The sequence below is a fragment of the Xenopus laevis genome, chromosome 9_10S (genome assembly GCF_017654675.1).
Source record: "Xenopus laevis strain J_2021 chromosome 9_10S, Xenopus_laevis_v10.1, whole genome shotgun sequence".
In the NCBI taxonomy this organism is placed as follows: Eukaryota; Metazoa; Chordata; class Amphibia; order Anura; family Pipidae; genus Xenopus; species Xenopus laevis.
This window is the reverse complement of record NC_054388.1, coordinates 86,257,539-86,281,048: the sequence shown is the minus strand read 5'-3', so window position 1 is coordinate 86,281,048 and position 23,510 is coordinate 86,257,539. Positions and strand designations below refer to the sequence as shown.

The window sequence follows — 23,510 nt, the reverse complement described above, 5'->3', positions numbered from 1 at the left end:
GCGAGCAACATATTGCTCTCCAACTCCCAGTGGCCTCAAAGCAGGTACTTATTTTAGAATTCCTGGTATGGAATCAACTTTTGGTTGCATAAAAACCAGGTGTACTGCCAAATAGAACCTCCTGTAGGCTGCCAGTCCACATAGGGGCCACCAAATAAGCAATCACAGCCCTTATTTGGCAACCCAGTAACTTTTTGCATGCCTGTGTTGCTCCCCAACTCTTTTTATTTTTAAATGTGGCTCACAGGTTAAAAAAGGTTGGGGATCCCTGCTCTAACCCAACTTTATGGTTTATGTATTAATGATCCAACGCCACCCTATGACTTATTTATCAAAAGTTAAATTCGAGCATGTCACCCTTTTCAAGAGAAAAATGCCATAACTTTTCATTTACTTGGCATATGTATCAGTGAATGAAAGCGAGAGTACTGTATGACCCTAAAAATGCCATACTCGATAGAGAACATTGACATTATAACTGTGCTCTATTTCACTCTTGTATAAACTCAGTCAGGCTCATTTATCAACACTGGGCAAATTTTCCCATGGGCAGTTAAACACAGCAACCAATCAGTGAATAGCTTTTTAAATCTAGTTGCAAGTAGAACAATGAATGCAACAAACTGAGTTGTTATATTGCCCTACACATCAGCCCACTATATAGTTAGGGGCCCATTTACTTAGCTCGAGAGAAGGAATAGAATAAAAAATACTTCGAATTTCGAATGATTTTTTTGGCTACTTCGACCATCGAATTGGCTACTTCGACCTTCGACTACGACTTCGAATCAAACGATTCGAACTAAAAATCGTTAGACTATTAGACCATACGATAGTCGAAGTACTGTCTCTTTAAAAAAAACTTTGACCACCTACTTCGCCACCTAAACCTACCGAAGTGCAATGTTAGCCTATGGGGAAGGTCCCCATAGGCTTTTTAATGTTTTTTAGAAGAAAAATCATTTTTCGTTCAATCTACTATTTGCGCTAAATCCTTCGATATTCGAAGTAATTAACCCTCGATATTCGACCCTATGTAAATCTGCCCCTTAATGTTCCATATGTTAGAAAATGTATGGGGGAAGCCGGGTACCCAAAAAGAAATTTGAAGTACTTTTGCAGGCTATCACTCTGTAAAAAGGAAAAGACGCCAGCATTTATTTGGACTTTTTCCACTAAAAATATGATGTAACAGAAGAATGAGGATAATCTATGCACTCCATTGCACTTCACCTGGTCTGAGCTGGCGAAGGCGCCTGGCAAAAGAGGTAACGTTTATTAAAATTCGCATTTTATTGAATTTGCGAAGTAACGTCCATTTGCCAGAGCGAAAATTCACCTGGCGATAGAGTGAGAATCACCGCTAGCGTCTATCTCCTTCACTAGCGAAGTGACGCCTGCGCCCCTTAGTAAATCTGCAAAGTCCCTGAAAGCGGTAAAGCTGGCGAATCTTCGCCAACGTTAGTCACTTCGCCCTTTAGTAAATCTGCCCCATAGTGTTATGGCTCAGGAAAAAAACAAACAAACGATTAACAAAATATGAAATGCAAGTTGTGTTACACTGCATTCTTGAAAAGGAATTGCAATTTTCATATCTGACAATCTGAAGATGGGAGCACACCCTGCTTATATGTTGGATAGGTTTTGCTTCTGGTGGTACATCCACGTCAATGATACAATGTTTAAGGGGGTACAGTCTTCCCTTCGTCAGGTTCCAAAGTGAGACATAGTGCAAGGTTTTGAAGGTATCAGAAGACAAACCCCACCTCTCAGTATCATTGTGTCACGGCCAGGGGCGTAACTATAGAGGAAGCAGACCCTGCGGTTGCAGGGGGGCCCAGGAGTGTAGAGGGCCCAGTGAGACTCTAATTAATTAGCAATTTTAATATATCTTGGTAAAATAGGCCAACTTATAAATATTTTGGGGCCCTAAAATGAATTTGCTATGGGGCCCAGTAACAACTAGTTACGCCACTGGTCACGGCCGGCACCTAATACCAGAACAGGTGGCAAGTACCCTGGTCTTGGCTCGGCTTCACCAGTAGTGTGACCACCGTTGGGCTTCGGGAGGAGCCCTCAGCTTACTTGGGTGCCACCTGGACTTAACGAGGGGTACAAGGCAAGATGTTCTGGTTAGCAGAGGGGCACGGCAGGTAGCAGAGTTTTTTGGGCCGAAGGTCACGGTACAAATGGAGCAGGCAAGAGAATCGTCAGACAGGCTGGGTCGAGGCAGGCAGATATCAAGAATCGTCAGGCAGGCAAGGGTCAAACTGGGTTGTCAATCAAAAAGGTTTAATCAAGAGAGGTAGTCGGTAATCAGGCAAGGGTCAGGATCCAGAAGTCAGAATAGTCAAAAGCCAGGCAAGGGTCACAACAGGAATCACAAACAGGTTCAGACAGAAATAGCTTAAGCTCAGAAGCACCAGGAACGAATCCTATCACGGGCAATGACAACTGTGGGAATGCCCCTTTAATACTTTTGAATTTGGCGCCATTGCGCGCTGACGTCATTACGTCAGCGCGCATGCGCCTTTAAATCCGGAAGTGCGCATGCGCGCGCACGGGGAGAGAACCGGCACAAGAAGAGGATCGGCGCGGCGCCGCGGGCGTCCCTGCAGTCCCCCCACTAGACCACCAGGGTGAGACTTCGTTACACATTGAAAGTGGGTGGTTTTAATACTGATTTACTTATACAAGTTAATAATATAATTAAATTACAGTAAATTCAGTTCATAATAAGTTCATTATCAAGAATGTCATGTGTTGTGTTACTTAATTTCTTCTGATGTTTATTTTTTGACATTTTTAGAAATTTAAAATTCTGAAATGTAACAAGGTTGAACAAAACAAAAAGCAACTGAAAGTTTACTGAGCATGATATTGATTTGTCACACACATCTACCATGTCTATAGAAAGTATGGTCACTCAGTATGTAGGCAACTTTGAGCAGTCAATAGATAGAAGTACAAGTAGAGAAAATCTGTCGGAATTCACCCAAAGCGCCCATAGGTTTATATGACATGTCCTTGGATTTAAATCTGTTATATGTGAAAAAAAAAAAAACAGTTTACCAACAGCAGACGTCTACCAAAGAATTAACCAACAGTGACTTTTAGGGGGTTATTTATAAAAATTTGAAATTTCCTCACTATTCTGTGAAAACCACTCACCAAATCCACACATACTTTCCCCCTCTATTTATCAATACATTTTCTTGTGCTGGAATAGATTCAATAAAATCGTAAAAAAAAATCTGAATCTTACGATTTTTTTCAAATCTGTCTCAGAAAACTGTGACTTTTGCGGATTTGATGCCCAAAACCTGAGACTTTTTCATACTTCAAAATGACAAATTTACTCAAATTCCAGATAAAATTATTACAACGACCAAAGATCACAAATATGTGCAATTTCTACACTCAAGACCAATACAACTCATCAATATTAGATCATTAATGTCCTCTTATAAATGTCCTTGATACAAATATATTGGAGCTTACGGAAAATTTGGAACCTGTTCTGTGAAAAATAGAAAAAGTCCCTGGGATTGAAGAAAACGTGTTCTTCATAGATGGAACAAAAAACATCTTGAATTTACCAGCTCTCAAAACCGCACACAGTGTTTGATTCTTTCGTTTCTAGCCTTGAAAAAAATGGAAATTCAAAATGAATAGCTCCTGACTTTAGACAATGAATTTCTAGAAAAGTCTAATTTATTATACATAATAAATATAAGAAATTAATGGAGAGGATTTTGATGAGAGATAAAAAGTTCTTGAGCTTAATTTCTAGTATTTGAATCATGTCTTGTGGTTTGCACATGTGAAACGTTCAAATTTTACTGGACTGCATATAGAGAAAAGGTAAGTACAATGGTGACTTTAAACTCTGTTAGAGGCCAGTGCCTTATTTTTACTAAAAGCAGAAGCAGATATGGAAAAACACTGAGGCCTATTTTCTATCTTTTAAGGTTGAGAAAAAATTGAGCGTAAAAAAAAAACTGCAACAAAACACACTGAACTTTTTTGAATGCTAGCTTATTTAAAGGGCACCTGTTGGGTTGAAATTGTATCCCCAACCAAAGGTGCAGGCTAATAGAGCCCACATTCCGGTTGGGAATAACAGTAGTTTTCTTTTAGAGAAATATGAAAAAGCATAGTGAGGCTGGATATAAGTAATGGAAACGTGTATATGGATTTCTTGTTAACTATCCCCACACAACTCTAAAGTTGATACTACTTTACGTGAACTACAGGTATGGGACCTGTTATCCAGAATGCTCGGGACCTGGGGTTTTCCGGATAACGGATCTTTCCATAATTTGGGTCTTCATGCCTTAAGTCTACTAGAAATTCATTTAAACATTAAATAAACCTAATAGGCTGGTTTTGCTTCCAACAAGGATTACTTATATCTTACTTGGGATCAAGTAAAAGCTACTGTTTTATTATTACAGAGAAAAAGGAAATCATATTTAAAAATTTAGATTATTTGTATAAAATGGAGTCTATGGGAGACAGCCATTCTGTAATTCGGAGCTTTCTGGATATCGGGTTTCCAGATAAGGGATCCTATACCTGTACTAACAGTTTGTGTGATGTATCTTATTGCATGATTTATTGTAAATAATGAAGCAGGACATGCTTGTTTTCTTGTTTTTGTTTTTATTATTTATAAAAACCCGTAAACACCATTTTAGAAAAATCTATTTCTAGACAGGAGTAACTAAGCGCATGAAGCAGCTGGGAGACCCAAGGCACCCCGAAATAAAAAAGAGGTTGTGTGATTATATTTCTTTCACCCATGGTTTTACTCGCTCATTAGTTGGCTACTTGTGACTATGAACAAATGCTAATGAGACAAATGGTGGGAAATGGACTACACTTGGGTTTCATTAGCTATTTCCCACTGCATTAATACGTGATTATGCTGCTAAGGGTTGGTGTGAAAATGCTGGGGGTTTAGCAGCAGACAGAAGATTCCTGCTCTATCTGGATCTCCAGTATTTTACAAAAAAAAAACATGAAATCATAAGAATTCACAAGTTCTAGTGCAAGAGAATTTGGTTTTATACAACATTGAGATATCTTATAAGTCACATTATAACTGAAACAAATTGGCCTTTCAAGCCAGACCTAACATCCTCACTAAAATAAACTCACTTATTTACATGTTTACAGCATAAAACATTATCACATTTAGCAATGCCCAAAACAACAAAAAAATTACAATTCTGACATATTTACATTTTTTGGAGGGAGTTTCACAACGGGAGACATCTTTACATTAATATTAAACACATTTACAAATATTTATAAGTTAATAATGCTTAAAGTAGTCGTAGCTCCCATTAATAAGTTATGGTCAATCATTATTATATTGATGTCTGACTAAAGGAGGAGACCATATAGGGCATAGTTAAGGGTGTTTTAGGACCCTGTGCCGCCCTGTGGAGGACAAGACAATGCATAGCTTTAGCACTCTCTGCATTAGAAGAGTCGAAATAACGATTTAAAAATCTGAATTTCAACTTTTTAAAGGAGAACTAAGGCTTAGCTAAAGAAGAAGGCTAGAAATGTTGTACATTCTGTTTTGGGCTTCTGTACCAGCCCAAGGCAACCACAGGCATTTAGCAGTAAAGATCTGTGTATCCAAAGATGCCCCAGTAGCTCCCTGTCTTCTTTTCTGCTGATTTGTAATTAATACAGATAATTACTACATGGCAGCACAGAAACCAATTAGCATCAGAATTTAATAATCAGCCCTGTAGCATCAACTTATATTACAGGCCATCCTCATTTTCTGTTTGATAATTTGCAACAACCCCTAAACTTAGCTTCTCAACAGCTGCTCAGAGCCCACTGAGCATGTGAGTGTCACAGACACTTTCCAAGATGGTGACCTCCTGTGATAAGTTGGAAGTCCTGGATCATTGCTGCTATTGACAAGCTGAAACTTTAGGCTGGTGCAACAAGTTCAGTAAATAAAATATGGCATTTTTAGCCACATTCATTTTTAGGGTTTAGTTCTTCTTTAAGTTAGTAGGAGTGCCTTTTTGCTGCCCCCGGTAACCTAGGCTGTTGGAGCAAGTTTCGCAGAAGGACCTCTGTGCATAGTAGGGTAAAACCAAAAGCTATCATTTAAAATATTCATAGTGCATTGAAATACATTAAATAAACTCCTAATTGTGCATACACATGCTTTATCAGTGCATCTCATTCTTAACACAGAATTGAAACTGGACTCTCCTGCCTGATATGGAGAGTTTGCATGCAATATTTGTTTTTGTGCTTCATAATTTAGTTTGTGCGCTGGTGTGCTCGGGCAGTGATTAGAGGCAGGCATCAGACTATGGTTACAAGGCAAAATAAGTGTAAGTGCAATAAAATGCAGAGTGGCTAAGGTGCCATTATAAATGCAATTCTAGTCTATTCAGTGGAGCTCATTTCCCGTTGGAAGACAAAAACTCTTCTTGTTGTCTTGGCATTGGCATATGGCTTCTAGTGCATCATTCTCACAATATCGTAGCCATTCTTTTCGTAGTGCAATTACTATTATGCAAACTGCTGTCAGATAAGTGATTTTCATACTGGCTTTCTCCATACTGTACTCGTTCTCCCTTCTTTTGGCCTATTTAAGAAAACAAAAACAAACAAAGTATTTTAGTGACTCTGCCAAGTCCATTAGTGCAATATCTATAATCCATAACAAAATGTATATACAGTATATATATAGAAGGGATGCACCGATTCGGTTGGGGATTTTGCCAGGATTCAGCCCTTTTCAGCAGGATTCAGATTCGGCCGAATCCTTCTGCCCGGCCGAACTGAATCCTAATTTGCATATGCAAAGTAGGAGCGGGGAGGGAAATCTTGTGACTTTTTAATCACAAAACAAGGAAGTGAAAAATGTTTTCCCCTTCCCACCCCGCATATTCAAATTAGTATTCGGTTCAGTATTCGGCCAAATCTTTTCCGAAGGATTCGGGTGTTCTCTAATATACAGTGTATATATATATATATATATATATATATATATATATATATATATATATATATATATATAAAAACAAAAACATAAGATAGGATATAGCACTCCTGGGATTTATTTTAAAATTTTTTAAGTTTATTCCATGCTTGTAAAATGAATCAACGTTTCGGCTACTGTCTGAAGCCTTTGTCAAGATTAATAAAATCAATTAAACATGCCCAATTTAAAGGCCCACCCTGGGTGTTACCCTCAACCATGTCACCAACCCATCATCATAGACACACCTCTCTACAACCCCCACAGGTGTCACATAGATTAACCCTCAATAAAATCACTCATGCATAAATGCAAAATAACAATATAGCTTGTTTACATCCAATATTTGTATAAAAAGAAATGCATATAGTAAATGGATAAATGCAGGTTCAGAGTTATAATCAAGTCAAACTTATATGTTACTCAGCTTATCTGGTGTTGAGGAAGCAATTAAAGAAACATTGTTCATTGAGTCCCTTAGGAGACATAGTATCCAACCGCTTAATCCAATAAGTTTCGCGCTGTAGCAGCAGCTGAGATCTGTCGCCCCCTCTCCTAGGCTCAGGGACATGATCTATGCCAATATATCTAAATGTGGGCAACCGATGGCCCATCTCTAGATAATGTTTAGCTACTGGCTTAACTGTCTGGCTATCTCTAAATGCTGTACTGATGGCCGATCTATGTCCGTCCATCCGGATCCTCAGAGTCAAATCTGTCTTCCCTATGTAAGCTAAGCCGCAGGGGCAAATAATCATATATACGACATGTGTGGTGGTACATGTGATCCGGTGTTTAATTTTGATACTTTGTCCTGTATGTGGGTGATGAAAAGTTGCACCTGGAGACATATATCTGCACGACGTACAACTGGGGCATCTGAAACATCCCGGTTTACCTGACATCAGCCACATCTGCTGTTGTTTTTGGTAACATTTAACCGGGTCAGTTTGTACCAGCAAGTCGCGAAGATTATGTCCCCTAGTGTAAGCCATCATAGGAGTATTGGGACATAACTTAGCCAAATTTTTATCGGCTCTAATAATTGGCCAATTACTTTGAACTATGTGTCTTACTTTCTCAGAAGAAGTGTTGTATCTAGTAACAAAAGTCATATGATCACTGTTGAAGTTCTTTTGGGGCCTGTGGGCTCTCTCTCGAGCTATAATTAAAGCTCTCTTGAGTGTTTTGGCATCATATCCCCTAACTCGAAATCGTTTCCACATCTCCTTCACTTGCTCTTCTCTGCGCTCACTGCTTGAATTGTTGCGTAGAACACGACAGAACTGAGAAACTGGGAGAGATTTTTTAAGGGTAGTAGAGTGACAGCTGGACATATGAAGCAAAGTATTCCTGTCAGTGGCCTTCCGGTACAAAGAATACTGCAGTGAATCTAAATCCCTCCATACCTCAACATCAAGGAATTGTACAATCTGATCGCTGCAGGTGGCTGTAAATTTTATCGGGGTTGGTAAGGTGTTTAGATATTCAATCATTTCCAAAAATGAGGATTGATCACCGTCCCACACCAGAAAGACATCATCGATAAATCTTTTATAACACAACAGGTGTTCACCAAACCTCGAAATGATATTGCTCGTCTCGTACTGGTGCATATAAAGATTAGCGTAAGACGGAGCCATTGAAGCACCCATTGCCGTTCCAGTCTTCTGTAAATAAAATTGTTTCTCGAATCGGAAATAATTGAATTTCAAACACACCTCCAACAAAGATAGTACAAATGGTATGGGAGGGCCTTTATAAGAATCACTCTGTTCCATAGACAACCCTACTGACGCAATTCCTTCTGAATGAGGAATACTAGTATAGAGGCTTGCTACATCAATTGTAGCCAAGCAAATGGCTCTATTAGTGGGCAATTTCAAGTGGCGAATACATTCAAGGAAATGAGGAGTATCCCTAAGATAAGAGTCAGTTTTTTGGACAACGGGTTGCAGCAGTCTATCTATATAAACGCCCAGGGGATGTAGCAGGCTATCACGAGCCGATACAATGGGCCTCCCAGGAGGGGGATTAAGGCCCTTATGCACCTTGGGGAGAGTATATAATATAGGGCATTTGGGATATTGTTGTGTTAGGAAAGCTTTTTCACCCCCTGTAATCCACTTCATCTCAAAAGCCTCGCTAATGATGTCATCAATCCGCTTTTTAAAACCCATTACCGGGTCTGTGGTAAGACTGCTGTAAACGTTATCCTGACTTAATTGAGACATAATTTCTTGTTTATAATATAATATATATATATATATATAATATTATAATATATATATATATAGACAAATACAAGAGGTCCTCTGCACTCAACCCATTATCAATATATTTAAGACAGAGACATTTTGTGCATACTGCTACTGAAAAATGCCTTACCCTTTAAACAAAACAGCTGCTTTCAAAGTAAAACTCCCAAACTTGGCTGCCCTTTTATTAGACACCAGTGGGCAGCCAAGTTTGGGAGTTTTACTTTGAAAGCAGCTAGTAAGTTGCAGGTAAAACTTAGTCCCTTTGTAAAATGTATAATGAAACAATAGAATTCTTAATGAATCAGTTGAAAATTAAGCATAGGACTGGCCAGATATGGGATGACTTTGACGTAGTTGGCCAGCTTAAATATATTGCAATATATGGACAAACAATCCCTGTTTTGTTTAAAGGGTAAGGCATTTTTCAGTAGCAGTATGCACAAAATGTCTCTGTCTTAAATATATTGATAATGGGTTGAGTGCAGAGGACTCTTGTATTTGTCTATATGTATTTTGTGGTCACAGCCTCATTGCACCCCCGCCTAATGGTTTTAAAAATTAGTGGTGAGCACAACTTTCCCTTGTTTATATATATATATATATATATATATATATATATATATATAAAATATATATATACACACACATACAGTATATTTTTATATATACCAGCATGAAGCTTGCACTCTGTTTGTATAAGCTAATTGCCTGGGTGCCAGAATTAAAAAAACTATATAACATCATATGAAACTGCACTTACAGGTCTTTGCAAATTGAAAAAGTGATAATTTATTTAACAGAAGTTTAGGTTTCAGCAGAGACCTTTCTCAAGGTTACAGGACATGAACAAAATCTGCTGTTGTAGCATGAATGTATTCTGAGGAGTCTGAGCTGCCATATAATGAGAATTTGAATTAATGACTAATCAGCCTTGTATTGTGACTTTTATATTATATATATATATATATATATATATATATATATATATATATATATATATATATATATATATATATATATATATATATATATATCCACCAAAGAAGATCCGCACTCTCAGGTCTTATATATATACATGTGCAGTGAATCAGCAGAAAAGAAGATGGGGAGCTACTGGGGAATCTTCAGAGGCACAGATCTTTACTGCTAAAGGGCTGTGGTTGCCTTTGGCTGGTACAAAGTTAAAAGAAAAAAATAATGTAAAGCATTTCAAGCCTAAGCTTTAGTTCTCCTTTTAACTACTAACTAGCCATATAGATTCTGTGTCTGTTGTTTATTTTTAATATCTTTCTATTCACTACTGTGTTGTTTGTGATATATATATATATATATATATATATATATATATATATATATATATATATATATATGTAGGGACCCCTACTGGGTAATCTGCCCTGCAGCTTTAAGGCCCCCACCTTTTTTCTTAGAGTGATCTGCCAGGAGAGAATGACACTCCCCTGCTACACTGCTATATAGTGTGTGTAGGGAGTGGCCACTTCCTCTTTGGCCTGTGGATGGTGATCCAGCTGGGTGTGCTCAGGGGAGCCTGGGCACAGCTAGGCCCAGAAAGGCCCATGTGCTTTGGAAGAAGAAGTCGGGGACCAGGTAACCCCGTGAATGAGGAATAGTTACACTAGGGCAGACTTGTTATAGTCTCTCTAGGAGAGAAAGGCAGAGAGGTGAGAGAGAAAGAGCAGCTGAAGCTCCAACAAGGATTTGCAGAAAGGGAGGAGCTTCCCAGAGGCTGTGTGTTGCCTCCAGTCAGGGACCTCAGTGAAGAGGGACTGTAGGGTAGAAGCTGCTTCCTGACAACTTCCAGGAGGGAAAGGTTGTACTGCATTTGCCTGTGTACTCTCTGTGTGAGCCTGCCTTGTTCTGTGTGAACTCTCAATATGCTGTTTTCCTCAAGCTCCTGTGTGACTACTAAACCTGTGGTCACTTGCCTCGTGCATAGTTAAATAAACCGTTTTCTGTTTTACTGCAAGAACCTCCTGGCGCCCATCTTTTGTTGTATGCACAGTAGCCTGGGGGATGTAGTTGCACTACACCATAGAGGGAACACTTCCACATGGCGAAGGCCCTGACCCTGTTGTGTGAAGTCGCGTGTAACCCATGCTTCTACTGCTAGCTGGACAGTTTAACTATTTGTGTGCTATGCAGCCCAAATAGGTGTTACATTTGGCTGCCCAACGTGGGGCTCGATTCCCTAAAACCAGGCTGTGCATTGTTTTGTTCGAATCGTACGAATGGATGTACGAATTTGTCGGAGTGTACGAATGGATCGTACGAATTTTTCGAAGTGGATAAACGGAACGTACGAATTCTTCGAATCGTATGGATTTCCTTCAAAGTATTTGGCCGTGGGTTCGGGCTTGGAGGTTCGCCCCGAATTTCACGAAGGCCTGCGGATGTCAGTTGGATGGGAGGAAGATGGATGTCCCGGATGGAGCCATTTCCTGCTCATGTGTGATCCCGGATCATGGATCTGGAAGAGGAGAACCTGGAGGATGGATTCTTCTGATGTTTGCTACAGCTCTTCTATGGACTCCTGCAGAGTGAGATGCCTAGAGTGCTGCTTGCTTGTTTTTTTGTGGCTGGAAGGACTGCTGGACTAAGTGGGTTCTAATTCAGGACTATTGATCCCCACCACCATTTCTTCTGCTTTCACCTACTCGCTGAGTAGTGTTTCTGCACCCAAGGACTGGCCTGTGTGGACCCTTGGGAGGGGGAGAAGTATTTTTGCTGATGGTGTAATAAAGTTGACCAACTGCAATGTTTATTATGCAATTGAAAATGTTTGATACAGTATTGTGCATGCTGTTTCCTTTACAGTGACCATTGTTACCAGGTATGCCTTAGGAGAGGATACCAGAAGTGGATGTGATGGTACTGTAAATTGATATATGTTGGGGATGTTTAAACCATTGTCGGGACGAAATGGGTTTTTCCCCCGGGTGTATGTAGGGACCCCTACTGGGTAATCTGCCCTGCAGCTTTAAGGCCCCCACCTTTTTCTTAGAGTGATCTGCCAGGAGAGAATGACACTCCCCTGCTACACTGCTATATAGTGTGTGTAGGGAGTGGCCACTTCCTCTTTGGCCTGTGGATGGTGATCCAGCTGGGTGTGCTCAGGGGAGCCTGGGCACAGCTAGGCCCAGAAAGGCCCATGTGCTTTGGAAGAAGAAGTCGGGGACCAGGAAACCCTGTGAATGAGGAATAGTTACACTAGGGCAGACTTGTTATAGTCTCTCTAGGAGAGAAAGGCAGAGAGGTGAGAGAGAAAGAGCAGCTGAAGCTCCAACAAGGATTTGCAGAAAGGGAGGAGCTTCCCAGAGGCTCTGTGTGTTGCCTCCAGTCAGGGACCTCAGTGAAGAGGGACTGTAGGGTAGAAGCTGCTTCCTGACAACTTCCAGGAGGGAAAGGTTGTACTGCATTTGCCTGTGTACTCTCTGTGTGAGCCTGCCTTGTTCTGTGTGAACTCTCAATATGCTGTTTTCCTCAAGCTCCTGTGTGACTACTAAACCTGTGGTCACTTGCCTCGTGCATAGTTAAATAAACCGTTTTCTGTTTTACTGCAAGAACCTCCTGGCGCCCATCTTTTGTTGTCTGCACAGTAGCCTGGGGGATGTAGTTGCGCTACACCATAGAGGGAACACTTCCACATGGCGAAGGCCCTGACCCTGTTGTGTGAAGTCGCGTGTAACCCATGCTTCTACTGCTAGCTGGACAGTTTAACTATTTGTGTGTTATGCAGCCCAAATAGGTGTTACATATATATATATATATATGATAGATAGATAGATAGTATTTTCTGGATATATAAGCAATACCATTTGCAAATGTTGCTAACTGCACATGCTTGAAATATACGATTATTACCTTCAGCCAAACGACTGGCAACTGATCCTTGGGTCCTGCTGTTGCAGATGATGCAAAATATTATGAGGAATCGCTGAACTGTATATCCTACAAAATATTTATAAAACATGATTAAAAGGTGAGAGATTGAAATGTGTTTAGCACAGATCTTAACATGCCTCTAACTCCACTAGCACAGCAAGCATTAAATATTGGAATGTATTTGATATTAGTAATTCACTATTATATTTATATTGAAATGAAGGGTCCCAATTCCAGCTCCAATTCACTTGAACCAATTCCACTGTTGTCATGGGTTTCCCATTCAAATAATTTGCAAGGGGCAACTTGTGCCATGAGTCTGAAAGTGGTAATACATGGGCTGACCGATATGGGAATCCAACATATCAGCTTGTGGGCTGAACAGAGAGATACCATATGAGGGGCCATACACATGTTTAGACACTTTTCTCTTCTCCTGATCAGTAGTAACTACTGGGGGGTTGTTCAGAATCCAGGCCCACACCTCTCTGGGGCCAGCCGGAGCTGTGATAAAACATACTGCAGGCAGAATGGGAGAGGGTTTTTCCTGTACATGTGGGGACTGGGGGAGGGTAAATCTGGAGTTGGGGGGGCAACCATCTCTAGTTACACCACTGCATTTGATTGGCGGAGCAGGAAGCTGTAGTGCACTTCACTTCCGTTTGGTTGACCAACAAAAATTTTAAATCAGGACACCAGGATTATCTGTCTAAAGGGTCTCTCCCACATACCCAAATCATACCTCCCAACTGTCCCGTTTCAGCGGGACAGTCCCGCTTTTGACAGCTCAACCTGCAGTCCCATGTTTGTACTGAAAAGTCCGACTTTCTCTGCACTGAACAGCCAGAAAAAGAAACAAAGTTTCTAACTTAATTGGCTTTTGGCAGAGAGTCCAGAACAGCCACCAGGTGCAACAAAGATACTATGTAACAATTTTGAGATAAGCAAATAAGTAACTGTAACAATTTAGATAAGGAGGTCCCTTGGAAAAAGTTAGACTCAGCTTAAAGGAGAACTAAACTCCCCGTTAATCAAAAATCCCTATCCCCTTCCGTCAATGCTTTCTCCCTCCTTAGTAACTCAGTGGAAAAAGTACCCCTGTCATGAACCTTGGGATAATTATACAGATTAGCGCAGCAGAGCTCTTTAGCGCCATCTTTTTTATCTTCGGATACTCTTCTTTTCCTTCTACAATCTTCTGAGCTTTCCGCGCATGCGCAGTAGGCACAAATACCAGAATGGTCCCAACTGAGCATGCGCAAAAAAGCTTTGAGCCGGCACAAACTTCTGCAAGGACCCAGAAGATACAGAAGATGGCGCCGGAGAGCTCCGCTGCGCGACTCTACATGAATATGAAGGTACATGACAGGGACACTTTTTTCCACTGAGTTACTAAGGAGGGAGAAAGAATTGAGGGGGCCAATGGACGGAAGGGGGTGGGGATTTTTGATTAATGGGGGGTTTAGTTCTCCTCACCTTCATTAGCAAAACTGTAATAACTGGAAAAAAAAAACACAGAAATATGTTCAAACTTTCATAATCTGCCTAATTTTGTGTGTGGCCACAAAATGGTATGGTCAAAATAATTTAATCGCGCTATGAGCGGCAACGTTTTTTGTCCCTCTTTTTATTTCCAAAATGTTGGGAGGTATGCCCAAATGATCATACAGTATGTAAAAGAATGACCTGAGTGAGGCTACAGCGGGAGTGAAAGTACAAGAGGCTTGGCTGGTGTTTACAGACCCATAGGCTGCTGTCTAAGATCAGCACCAACGTTTTTATTCACAGGAAATTGTTGCTTCAGGCAGCTTTTTGCAACTTTTTATATCCCTTTCATTTTACAAATCAGTATTGTTGCCTTTGGTGACACAAATATACAGCAAACAGCAAAACACAGACTATATGCTATTATTAACCTGCAGCTTGAACACTAGAGGGCAACATCTGCATTATTTATGTAAAGTTTAACTTGCAAAAGTTATAATCAAAATGAGACCAACTGCAGTCGGAAATACCCCATGAATTTAGCACACTGTGTTGCAACACACCAATTTATGGAGACATATTGGCATCCAGTTTTGCCACTGCACACGGCAGTCACATGTTTCTTACTGGATTTACATGTGAAAGCCACCCATTCTGGCACATGTCTTTACTAACAGCATTAGCTACCAATCAACTTGATGCCTTTGAGTTGTGGCTATGAACACAACCTGCTAAGGGAACTATAAAATTACCATGAGGTCACCATTGTGGTACCATTCACGAAAAAGCTCTCATGGAATTTGTGAGGCACATGCTTTCGGAAAGCATTTAAGGGTTACACTTTCAATGAGGATGGAGTACTAAAAGCACAGTAAGGAATCTAATCTCAGGCTTGCTATCCAGCTGAAACAGAGGTGGTGAGAAATCAGGTCCCATTACATTTATGTGATTGCATCCCACACCTAATGAAAAAGGCAGGGAGACAGCTATGAGAAATTTCATTAGCTGTACGTCCGGGACATTGGTTGGTTCTGTGATCCCATTCCCCCTACCTCTATCATGCAGACACTTCTTTCATTGTTCTATCCATATTCAATCAGTCAAAGCTGATTCCTGACGGCAGCAAATCGTTTATATTTATCCACTTTCTACATGCAGATGTGTTTACTACATAAGAGCGCATATATAAAACTCATACGTACATCAAACTCTTCATTTTGGGACATTTCCTAAGGCTCGCTGTAAGATTGCGAGCCCCAACATCACTAATCTTGTTGTATGCTAAACTGGAAATGAAAAAAATAAAATACGAATTAGAACTCTAAGTGATTTATGCATGAGAGAATCTAATAAGAAAGATTAGGAAATCACAAAAAGTAACATTAATACAGTTGGAAAATCCTTAAAATGATATAAACGCTTGCAAATGTGATATGACCACTCGTATGAATAAGCATAAACCTATATATACGTGCACACACAGGAAGAGGAAACTTCAAGTGAATTTGGAAGACTAAAGCGACACATGGGTTCTACCACTAGCGCTTCACTTTATCTCAGGTGGGAAAGTATTTACAGGAGATTAGTCGCCCGTAGAAGAGGAAAATTATCGCTGTTGATTAATCTCCTGGTGTGTCATTGGCCTCAGAGTAACAGTAATAATATTAAGGCCATGCCATACTTACTGTAACTTTTCCAGGGAAGACATTTCAGGAAGTATCTCAGCAAATTTCTTGGCACCTTCATCCTGGATGAAGTTGTTGAATAAACTGAAAAATAAAATGAAGTTTCATTTAAACAATGTATTTGACTAAATATATCATTCATAAAAATTACCAGTGAAATACGTACTTCCCTCATGTTTAATGCGGTCGTTCATTCATCTTACAAACACTTTTTTTTAGTTCCGTTTTCTTCATATTGTACACCAGAAATAAAGACTTTTATCAACTGCTTTCAATTATTTTTATTTTTCATTGCTTTTCCATAAATGTAAGTTTGACGTTTAGGGGGTTATTTACTAAACTCCAAATGCAAAAATCACAAAAAATGTTTCCTTTTTTTTATTTATAAAATTGTACTTTGGATCACTAATTTTTCACAATTTATTGAACCCCAAGGATGGAAAAGTACAAATCAAAAAATCCGGCATCTCAGACCTGTCGAGGTTGCATATAAGTCAATGGGAGTTTTTGGGCAAAAATCTGAGTTTTCAGATGGAAAAAAAGTGAAAATCTGTTTTTTTTTTTCCCCGCAAAGCAAATTTTTGGGAAAATGTAATAATAAATAAGCGTAAAAACCCCGAGCGGATTTGATCGGAGTTTGTAGCAGAAAATATTGATAAACAACCCCTTTAATGTTTCTCCCTCTGGTGATTCAGTCTGGCAGCTCAGTAATTCAGGTGCAGAATGTGAACTGTTACAATTTGCTACATTAGTTGATACATATCTTAGCAGAATCTGTTTAATATTAGCAACTATTGTGTCACTTTTGCCTTTAATGACAATTAAATGTATAAATTTAGTAGTCACAAATAGAAAGTCTTTATTTCTGGTGACCTATTTGAACTGAAAAAAAGTGTTGGATGGAAAAACGTAGTGGAAAATTCGCACTTTGGAGTAACGATCGTTCGGCTAAGTGACAATTCCCCTGGCTTAAGGGAGCGAAACTTAGTTAGCACAGAACTCTTTCGCTAGCGAATTGTCCTCTATGCCTGTTAGTAAATTGGCAATGTCCCTGTGAAGTGTCGTTTTGGCAAATTTTCGCTAGCGCCGGCCCTTTATCAAATGTACCCCACTGACTTACCTAAATGTGCGTAGAGAGCTCAAGGAAGGGAGAGCTGCGGCTAGTTGTGCTGCTCCTACGTCAGTTATCTTGTTTTGTGATAAGCTGTAGGAAAAGCAAACAAAAAAATTAACATATTTAACTTGAGTTTACAAATTGTTTTCTGCAGAGCGCATAAAGCATTCTATTTGTTTATTTGTAACAGCCACAGGGTAATCTGTTTTCCATAGGTATATGTTGTTTAATGAAGGCGAAGTTAAACGTATACTAACAGTTAACCTCAAATGAGTGATGAAAAAAAGGTGCTTAGTTTCACAAATTCCATCTTCTGATTCACAAATCTAAATGAATTTGCAAAGAGCACCATAATAGTGATACCCAGTACAGCACTCATTGGTTTAGCATTATGGCTTATTTCTAGACACTTACTCCAGTGTTTCAAGAGACAGCATTTCGGGAAATTTCTCAGCCAGCTTTGCAACCGCTTTATCACCGATATGATTCTCAATAAGAGAATGCAAACTGCAGGGTTCACAGAAAAAGGACAAATAATGTGTCATATAAATAGGCAAATTGTATTCTCACATAGACTTTGCTGTTACATAGAGGTACATGAATCAAACCTAAAGCACTAGACAATTCACCAATGCAGACATGCCTATACAGGTTTTCATTCGTTTAGGTCACAATTTACATTTTCTAGTGATGATAAGTCTAAGTATTCTTTTTCACCGCCCATCCAAGCTCTTCTACAGTTCAAATGTAGTGACAGGGAATTCCCAATCAGTTAGATTAACTGAAAATGTGATCAAATTAGTAGTGAAACTATTTCAAGATTACTCAAACCCAGTTTCTTTAAACTTCATAACCACTAGATATTGTAATGCAGTCAATGTACAGGCTTGGCTTACTGAGTGTCTTGAGCCTTAATTATAAAAATTGCCTGGTGGATAATAGGAAAATCATTATTTATTAGTTGTGAAATTGGATACTGTGAAATTACGAGCATTACTTACTCTAAGTGTTGGAGAGATGGAAGCTGTGGAAGAATGTCAACAAGCTTCATGAACCCATTTTGTCCTTGATTCTTCCCAAGTCTAGAACCCAAATGTTAGAGATCAGAATATTTTTCTGCACAACCTGTGGGTCTGGGGGAAGGGGGCTTCAGATCCCTCTGCTTATGTAATATAATTAGCCAACTGCACTGCAAGTCCCCTCACTGACCCATCACCCACATTTTGTTCAATAGATATAGCTCATATAGAATAGCTCAAACAAGAGCCATAGCAAGTACTGGTAATGGTGCAAGGGAACATAAGTCTAGTGTTTCAGGAAACAAGTGAATAAAGGTGCCCCAACTATCAAAAGGTTAACAGTACAGGTATGGGATCTTTTATCCAGAATGCACAGAACCTGGGGTTCTCCCCATAAGAGATGTTTCCATAAATTGGATCATCACCATACCTTAAGGCTGCTGAAAATCATTTCAACATTAAATACATGTTGTGCTGCCAATATGGATTCGTGCAGCTGAGTTACGATCAAGTACAAGGTTATTATTAATTATATTATTATTACAGAGAGAAAAGGAAATGCTTTTTGAAAATTAGAATTGTTTGCTTATAACTGACACTGATGGAGATAACCTTTCTGTAATTTCAGGGCTTTCTGGATAACGGGTTCCTGAATAAATATATTTCTAAAATGTATGCCTAATGTATGAGATGAGGAAGAGTTTCTTTGTTGTCACTATGCAGATTTTTCAAAAATAAAGCGAGGGTGGTGAATCTAGTCTTACCTAAATATGATCTTCTTAAGTGTTTTGATGGCTGGAATTTCAGTGACCCCATCTGCTGATTCTTGAAGGCTGCAAGAAGAGCAAAACAATAAAAGTACTGCCCTACCATGCACACTAATAATTGTGTTGGTTGTCCTATACATAATTAGGGGCTATTACAAATAATAACAGAAGATCTACAAACAACTAAAGGTGAAAGTGATAAATGACAACTTCTACTTGTCAGGGGGCAGGTAAAATTCACTTAGAAATGTATCTCCTAATTCAATTACAAACTTTCCCATGAACTGCCATGGTGTTTTGTTAAGATAAACAATGTTCCTAAAAGAATTATACAAATATTTAAAATTTCTTCTGTTAGTCAAAGAAATGGGTGAAAGTAAAGTAACTATTACTTTATCAAGGTTTTCAGAACGGAAATCCCAAATCTTTGTCTGAATAATCTCTCCCTGCATGCAGTATGCAATGCGGAGCAATAATTTATTGATGGGCACTATATCGATGGGACAAAATACCAAACTGCTGGAAATAATTCAGGGGTACCCAGTCTTATATTCGACAAATCGGGCTCTGAATTTGTGCTAGAAACAGGAGACATGGGATATCAGAAGAGTACAGGGTGATGGAAAATTTGCAGGCTGTAAGAAAGTGGAAGCTAAACAGGGGAAGGTAATGAACATAAAATGGGATCATAAAATAAAAGGGGTGAAGAAAACAGGGAGGTCAAAGAAGGGGAGGCAAAGGGCAGAAGGTGAGAGGTGGGATGGAGGGAAAGAAAATAAAACAAGAGAAAGAAAATAAAACAAGAGACAAATAAAAATAAATAGGAAAGGTGGAAGAACAATAATAAACAGCAGAAGAGAAGTTTAGGGGGCTTGTGATTCTAACTGTCCCTACATAAATATTTGATGCTGCTGTACCTACCCAGAGTATAAACACTGTATATATATATTTATGCAACAGCAGGGATTCATTTATGTAGGGCCTGAATAAAAAAACGGTGGTCCTTGCTGTGGGTGATGTTTAGAGGGTATTTTGTGGTCATATGTTTAGCACTATAACACAAAGTGCAACTATATATTATTGCCTAAAAGGTTGGATAACACAGATTGACATCAAGGGAAGGCCAGACGTGGCGTTTTTACGTTGCGGTTTTAAAAAAGAACAGCCAGGCATAAATACACCGCTGAAACCACATGCGACCGTCAACATGCGTTTTTCAGCACGTAGGATTCTTTTCCCAACATGCACTTCTCATTGTTCTCATTGAATTTGGACGTCATATTTAAAATACGCTGCGTATTTACGTATGTGGTTTCAAACGTGCAGATCCCATAGAGTCTATTGTATTGGTAGTTTCTTGACGTATTGGCGTTTCTGCTAAAAAACGCCAATACCGGCGTCCTGTGGTGGATTTCAGCTTGCAAGCGTCCTGTTTGAATTGCCATAGTGCGTTTTCCATAGTTGGCTGTTCTTTTTTAAAAACGTAACGTAAAAACGCAACGTAAAAACGCCACGTCTGGCCTTGCCCTAACACAGTGATGTCCAACTTCTAACATATAGTGGGCTGATTCATTCCCCGGCAGTGTGTTTGAGGGAGAGATTATATTAAAATCATGTGATGAAATGAAGTCTACGGAGCCCTAGAGCAGACACAGGGCCATAAAAATTATTTTGAGGGCCACATCTGGCCCAGAGGCCTCCAGTTGGACAGCCCTGCTTTAACACATCTAATGCTGAATGCAACCTTTTCCATACAGAACACAGAATCTATAGGTGATAGTTCAATTTAAAGTTTTTGGTGTCCTTCACAGTATTAGTGCCTGGTCCTGCAAATAAATGACACCATAAGGGGCTGAATATCAAAAGCCTTTATATCAACACCAAACTATGTTCAAAGTCAACCTCAATCCTACATGTTACTGCATCAAGCAACCCTTTAAAACAGTAAAACTGTAAATTAGCCTTAAAAAGGTAATATATTATTATTATAAATATTATTATAAACAAGTATTTATAAAAAAGCACTGTACAATACATTGGGGTATACATTAAACATACAGCTTTACATATACAAATATAACAAACAGACCCCTGATAGTAATAAACAGTAGGTGAATCAGGAGGAATTAACAGTATGTGGCATGTACCAATAATACACCATGGGACCATGTGATATTGGAAATGTAACATATTTAAGCAGGAATATTGCTAAGTTACCCACCAACTGCAAATTTCATTCTGGATGTTGACAACGGCAGTGAGATCGACTATATCTTTCATGCTTTCTGCTGTGAATGGATCAATTCTGAACTTCATAACAGACACGTTTAAGAGGCTGAGGTTATTTTCGGTTTGTAAGGTCTTCCAGAGTCTGACTGTGTCACTGAGAGATGCCCTGGAACAAGAAAAGAAAGCTTATTAGAAAACTAATATAATATATATATATATATATATATATATATATATATATATATATATATATATATATATATATATATATATATATACTTAAATGGTAAATGGTTAAATGCAAGTAGTTGCATGCTAACTGGGCAGGGTTCTTTTATGACCAGTTAATTGTTATAATATTGCATCTACTATTGTGTTATAAATGTTATCTTAAGTTCTTACAGTTGTGCGTGAAAGTTTGTGAAACCCTTCAAAATTTTCTATATTTTGTGATCTAAACCATCATCTGATTTTCCTCAAAAGAAGATGAAGAAAACCCGGTTAAAGGAGAAGGAAAAATAATAAATCTGTAGTAGAAATTGATGACACACCACAGGAGGGTGCACTGCCCTGAGCCCTCAGCATGGTGAGCAGATAAACCGAAAATATAACCTTTGGAGCAGACACTCAATGAAGGCAATCTTCCACCAGGCAAATAAATTCAAAGTGAGGAGTTTATTGCGTCCACAGCCTTAAGCGTTTCGTGATAAAGACTTAAAGGGATACTGTCATGGGAAAAAAAAATTTTTTCAAAATGAATCAGTTAATAGTGCTGCTCCAGCAGAATTCTGCACTGAAATCCATTTCTCAAAAGAGCAAACAGATTTTTTTATATTCAATTTTGAAATCTGACATGGGGCTAGACATATTGCCAATTTCCCAGCTGCCCCAAGTCATGACAGTATCCCTTTAATCATAGGAGAAGAAAAGTCTTTTTAACTTGGGGGGGGTGCCAGAAGTTAAAAAGTTAACACCTGGGGCCAGAGCTTCTATCAGCAGAAAACTGCACTGACCAGGGGTTCTGCCAGCAAGCGATCATCTTCTTTGCTTCTTCGTTCTTCAAATTTCCCGGGGCAGACTCATGCGCAGTAAAACAGGCCCAAACCTGAACACTCCCACCACCATGTTTCACAGATGGGATCAGGGTCGGACTGGGCTGGCGGGACCTTGTGTGCCAGCCCAGTCCCGCTATTGGTGCTGTTCCATCGCCCTCCCGTTGCAGCCGCGAAAAGGAAAAAGTTAAGTGCGGGGGGCCGGAGGGAGGTTGCATCTGCGGAGGAGGGGAGGGCCTGTTCAACACGTCTTCGCCGAAGGGGCAGTCTCCCAGTCTGACCCTGGATGGAATAAGGTTCTTATATAAAGAAAATTTTAAAGGGTTCACAAACTTTCAAGCACCATTGTATTTCCAGGGTTTAACCTAAATGCACCTGCTCTATTAACTGGCTAATTTATCCAGCTGACTATGATAACCTGATGGATTTGCTGCTTTGTAGGCATATTATCTTTAACAACCCAACTGTTATAAGTGCCGTGGTTGTGCACTGTTACCATCTGACATCATTTATTACTATTAGTTAGAAATCATAAAATTGCATTTTAAAGAGTTGAGGGGTCTGGTTCTGGAGCTTGCTTTGGGTGGTTAGATTTGAAGGTGTTTTATTCTTACGTATTTCCTGTTTTTTTGTTCTTTATGTAATCTGGCAAGATTCTAATCTCCAGCGCAGACAAATAAAATATATACAGCAGCTTCCTTCCTGTTTCAGTTTGTACAGAGAAACACAAATAATATGAAAACTGCAATATAGTAAGATTATGTTATTGAAAACTTGTAGTTTTTTTTAAAACTACTTGTTCACCATACTATTATAAAATGTTGTACCTGATCTTGGCAAGAGATTTTGAATGAAGATTAGGATAAGGGGAAAACCAGGGGGTATTGGTACATAACTGGAGACTGCATGTAAAAACACAAATAAGCTTTGCTCTGGTTATAGAACAAGAAAATCAGGAATTACAAGTG

The 23,510-nt window shown here is 39.3% G+C and overlaps 1 protein-coding gene across 3 annotated transcripts in view; it reads right to left on the bottom strand.

The window, feature by feature from the left end:
* Window positions 1–6,038: 6,038 nt before the first annotated feature.
* ciita.S (class II, major histocompatibility complex, transactivator S homeolog) overlaps window positions 6,039–23,510 on the bottom strand; it is a 53,558-nt gene continuing 36,086 nt past the window's right edge. For all 3 annotated transcript variants that reach the window (XM_041578475.1, XM_018239078.2, XM_041578474.1), the window contains 9 exons: window positions 21,483–21,656; window positions 19,259–19,327; window positions 18,477–18,557; window positions 17,890–17,982; window positions 17,482–17,565; window positions 16,362–16,445; window positions 15,879–15,962; window positions 13,171–13,257; window positions 6,039–6,631 (listed from right to left, as the gene is read on the bottom strand). In XM_041578475.1, coding sequence (XP_041434409.1) covers window positions 13,173–13,257; window positions 15,879–15,962; window positions 16,362–16,445; window positions 17,482–17,565; window positions 17,890–17,982; window positions 18,477–18,557; window positions 19,259–19,327; window positions 21,483–21,656 — 754 coding nt within the window. In that variant the 3' untranslated portion in view covers window positions 6,039–6,631; window positions 13,171–13,172. The remainder of the gene's footprint in view (window positions 6,632–13,170; window positions 13,258–15,878; window positions 15,963–16,361; window positions 16,446–17,481; window positions 17,566–17,889; window positions 17,983–18,476; window positions 18,558–19,258; window positions 19,328–21,482; window positions 21,657–23,510) is intronic.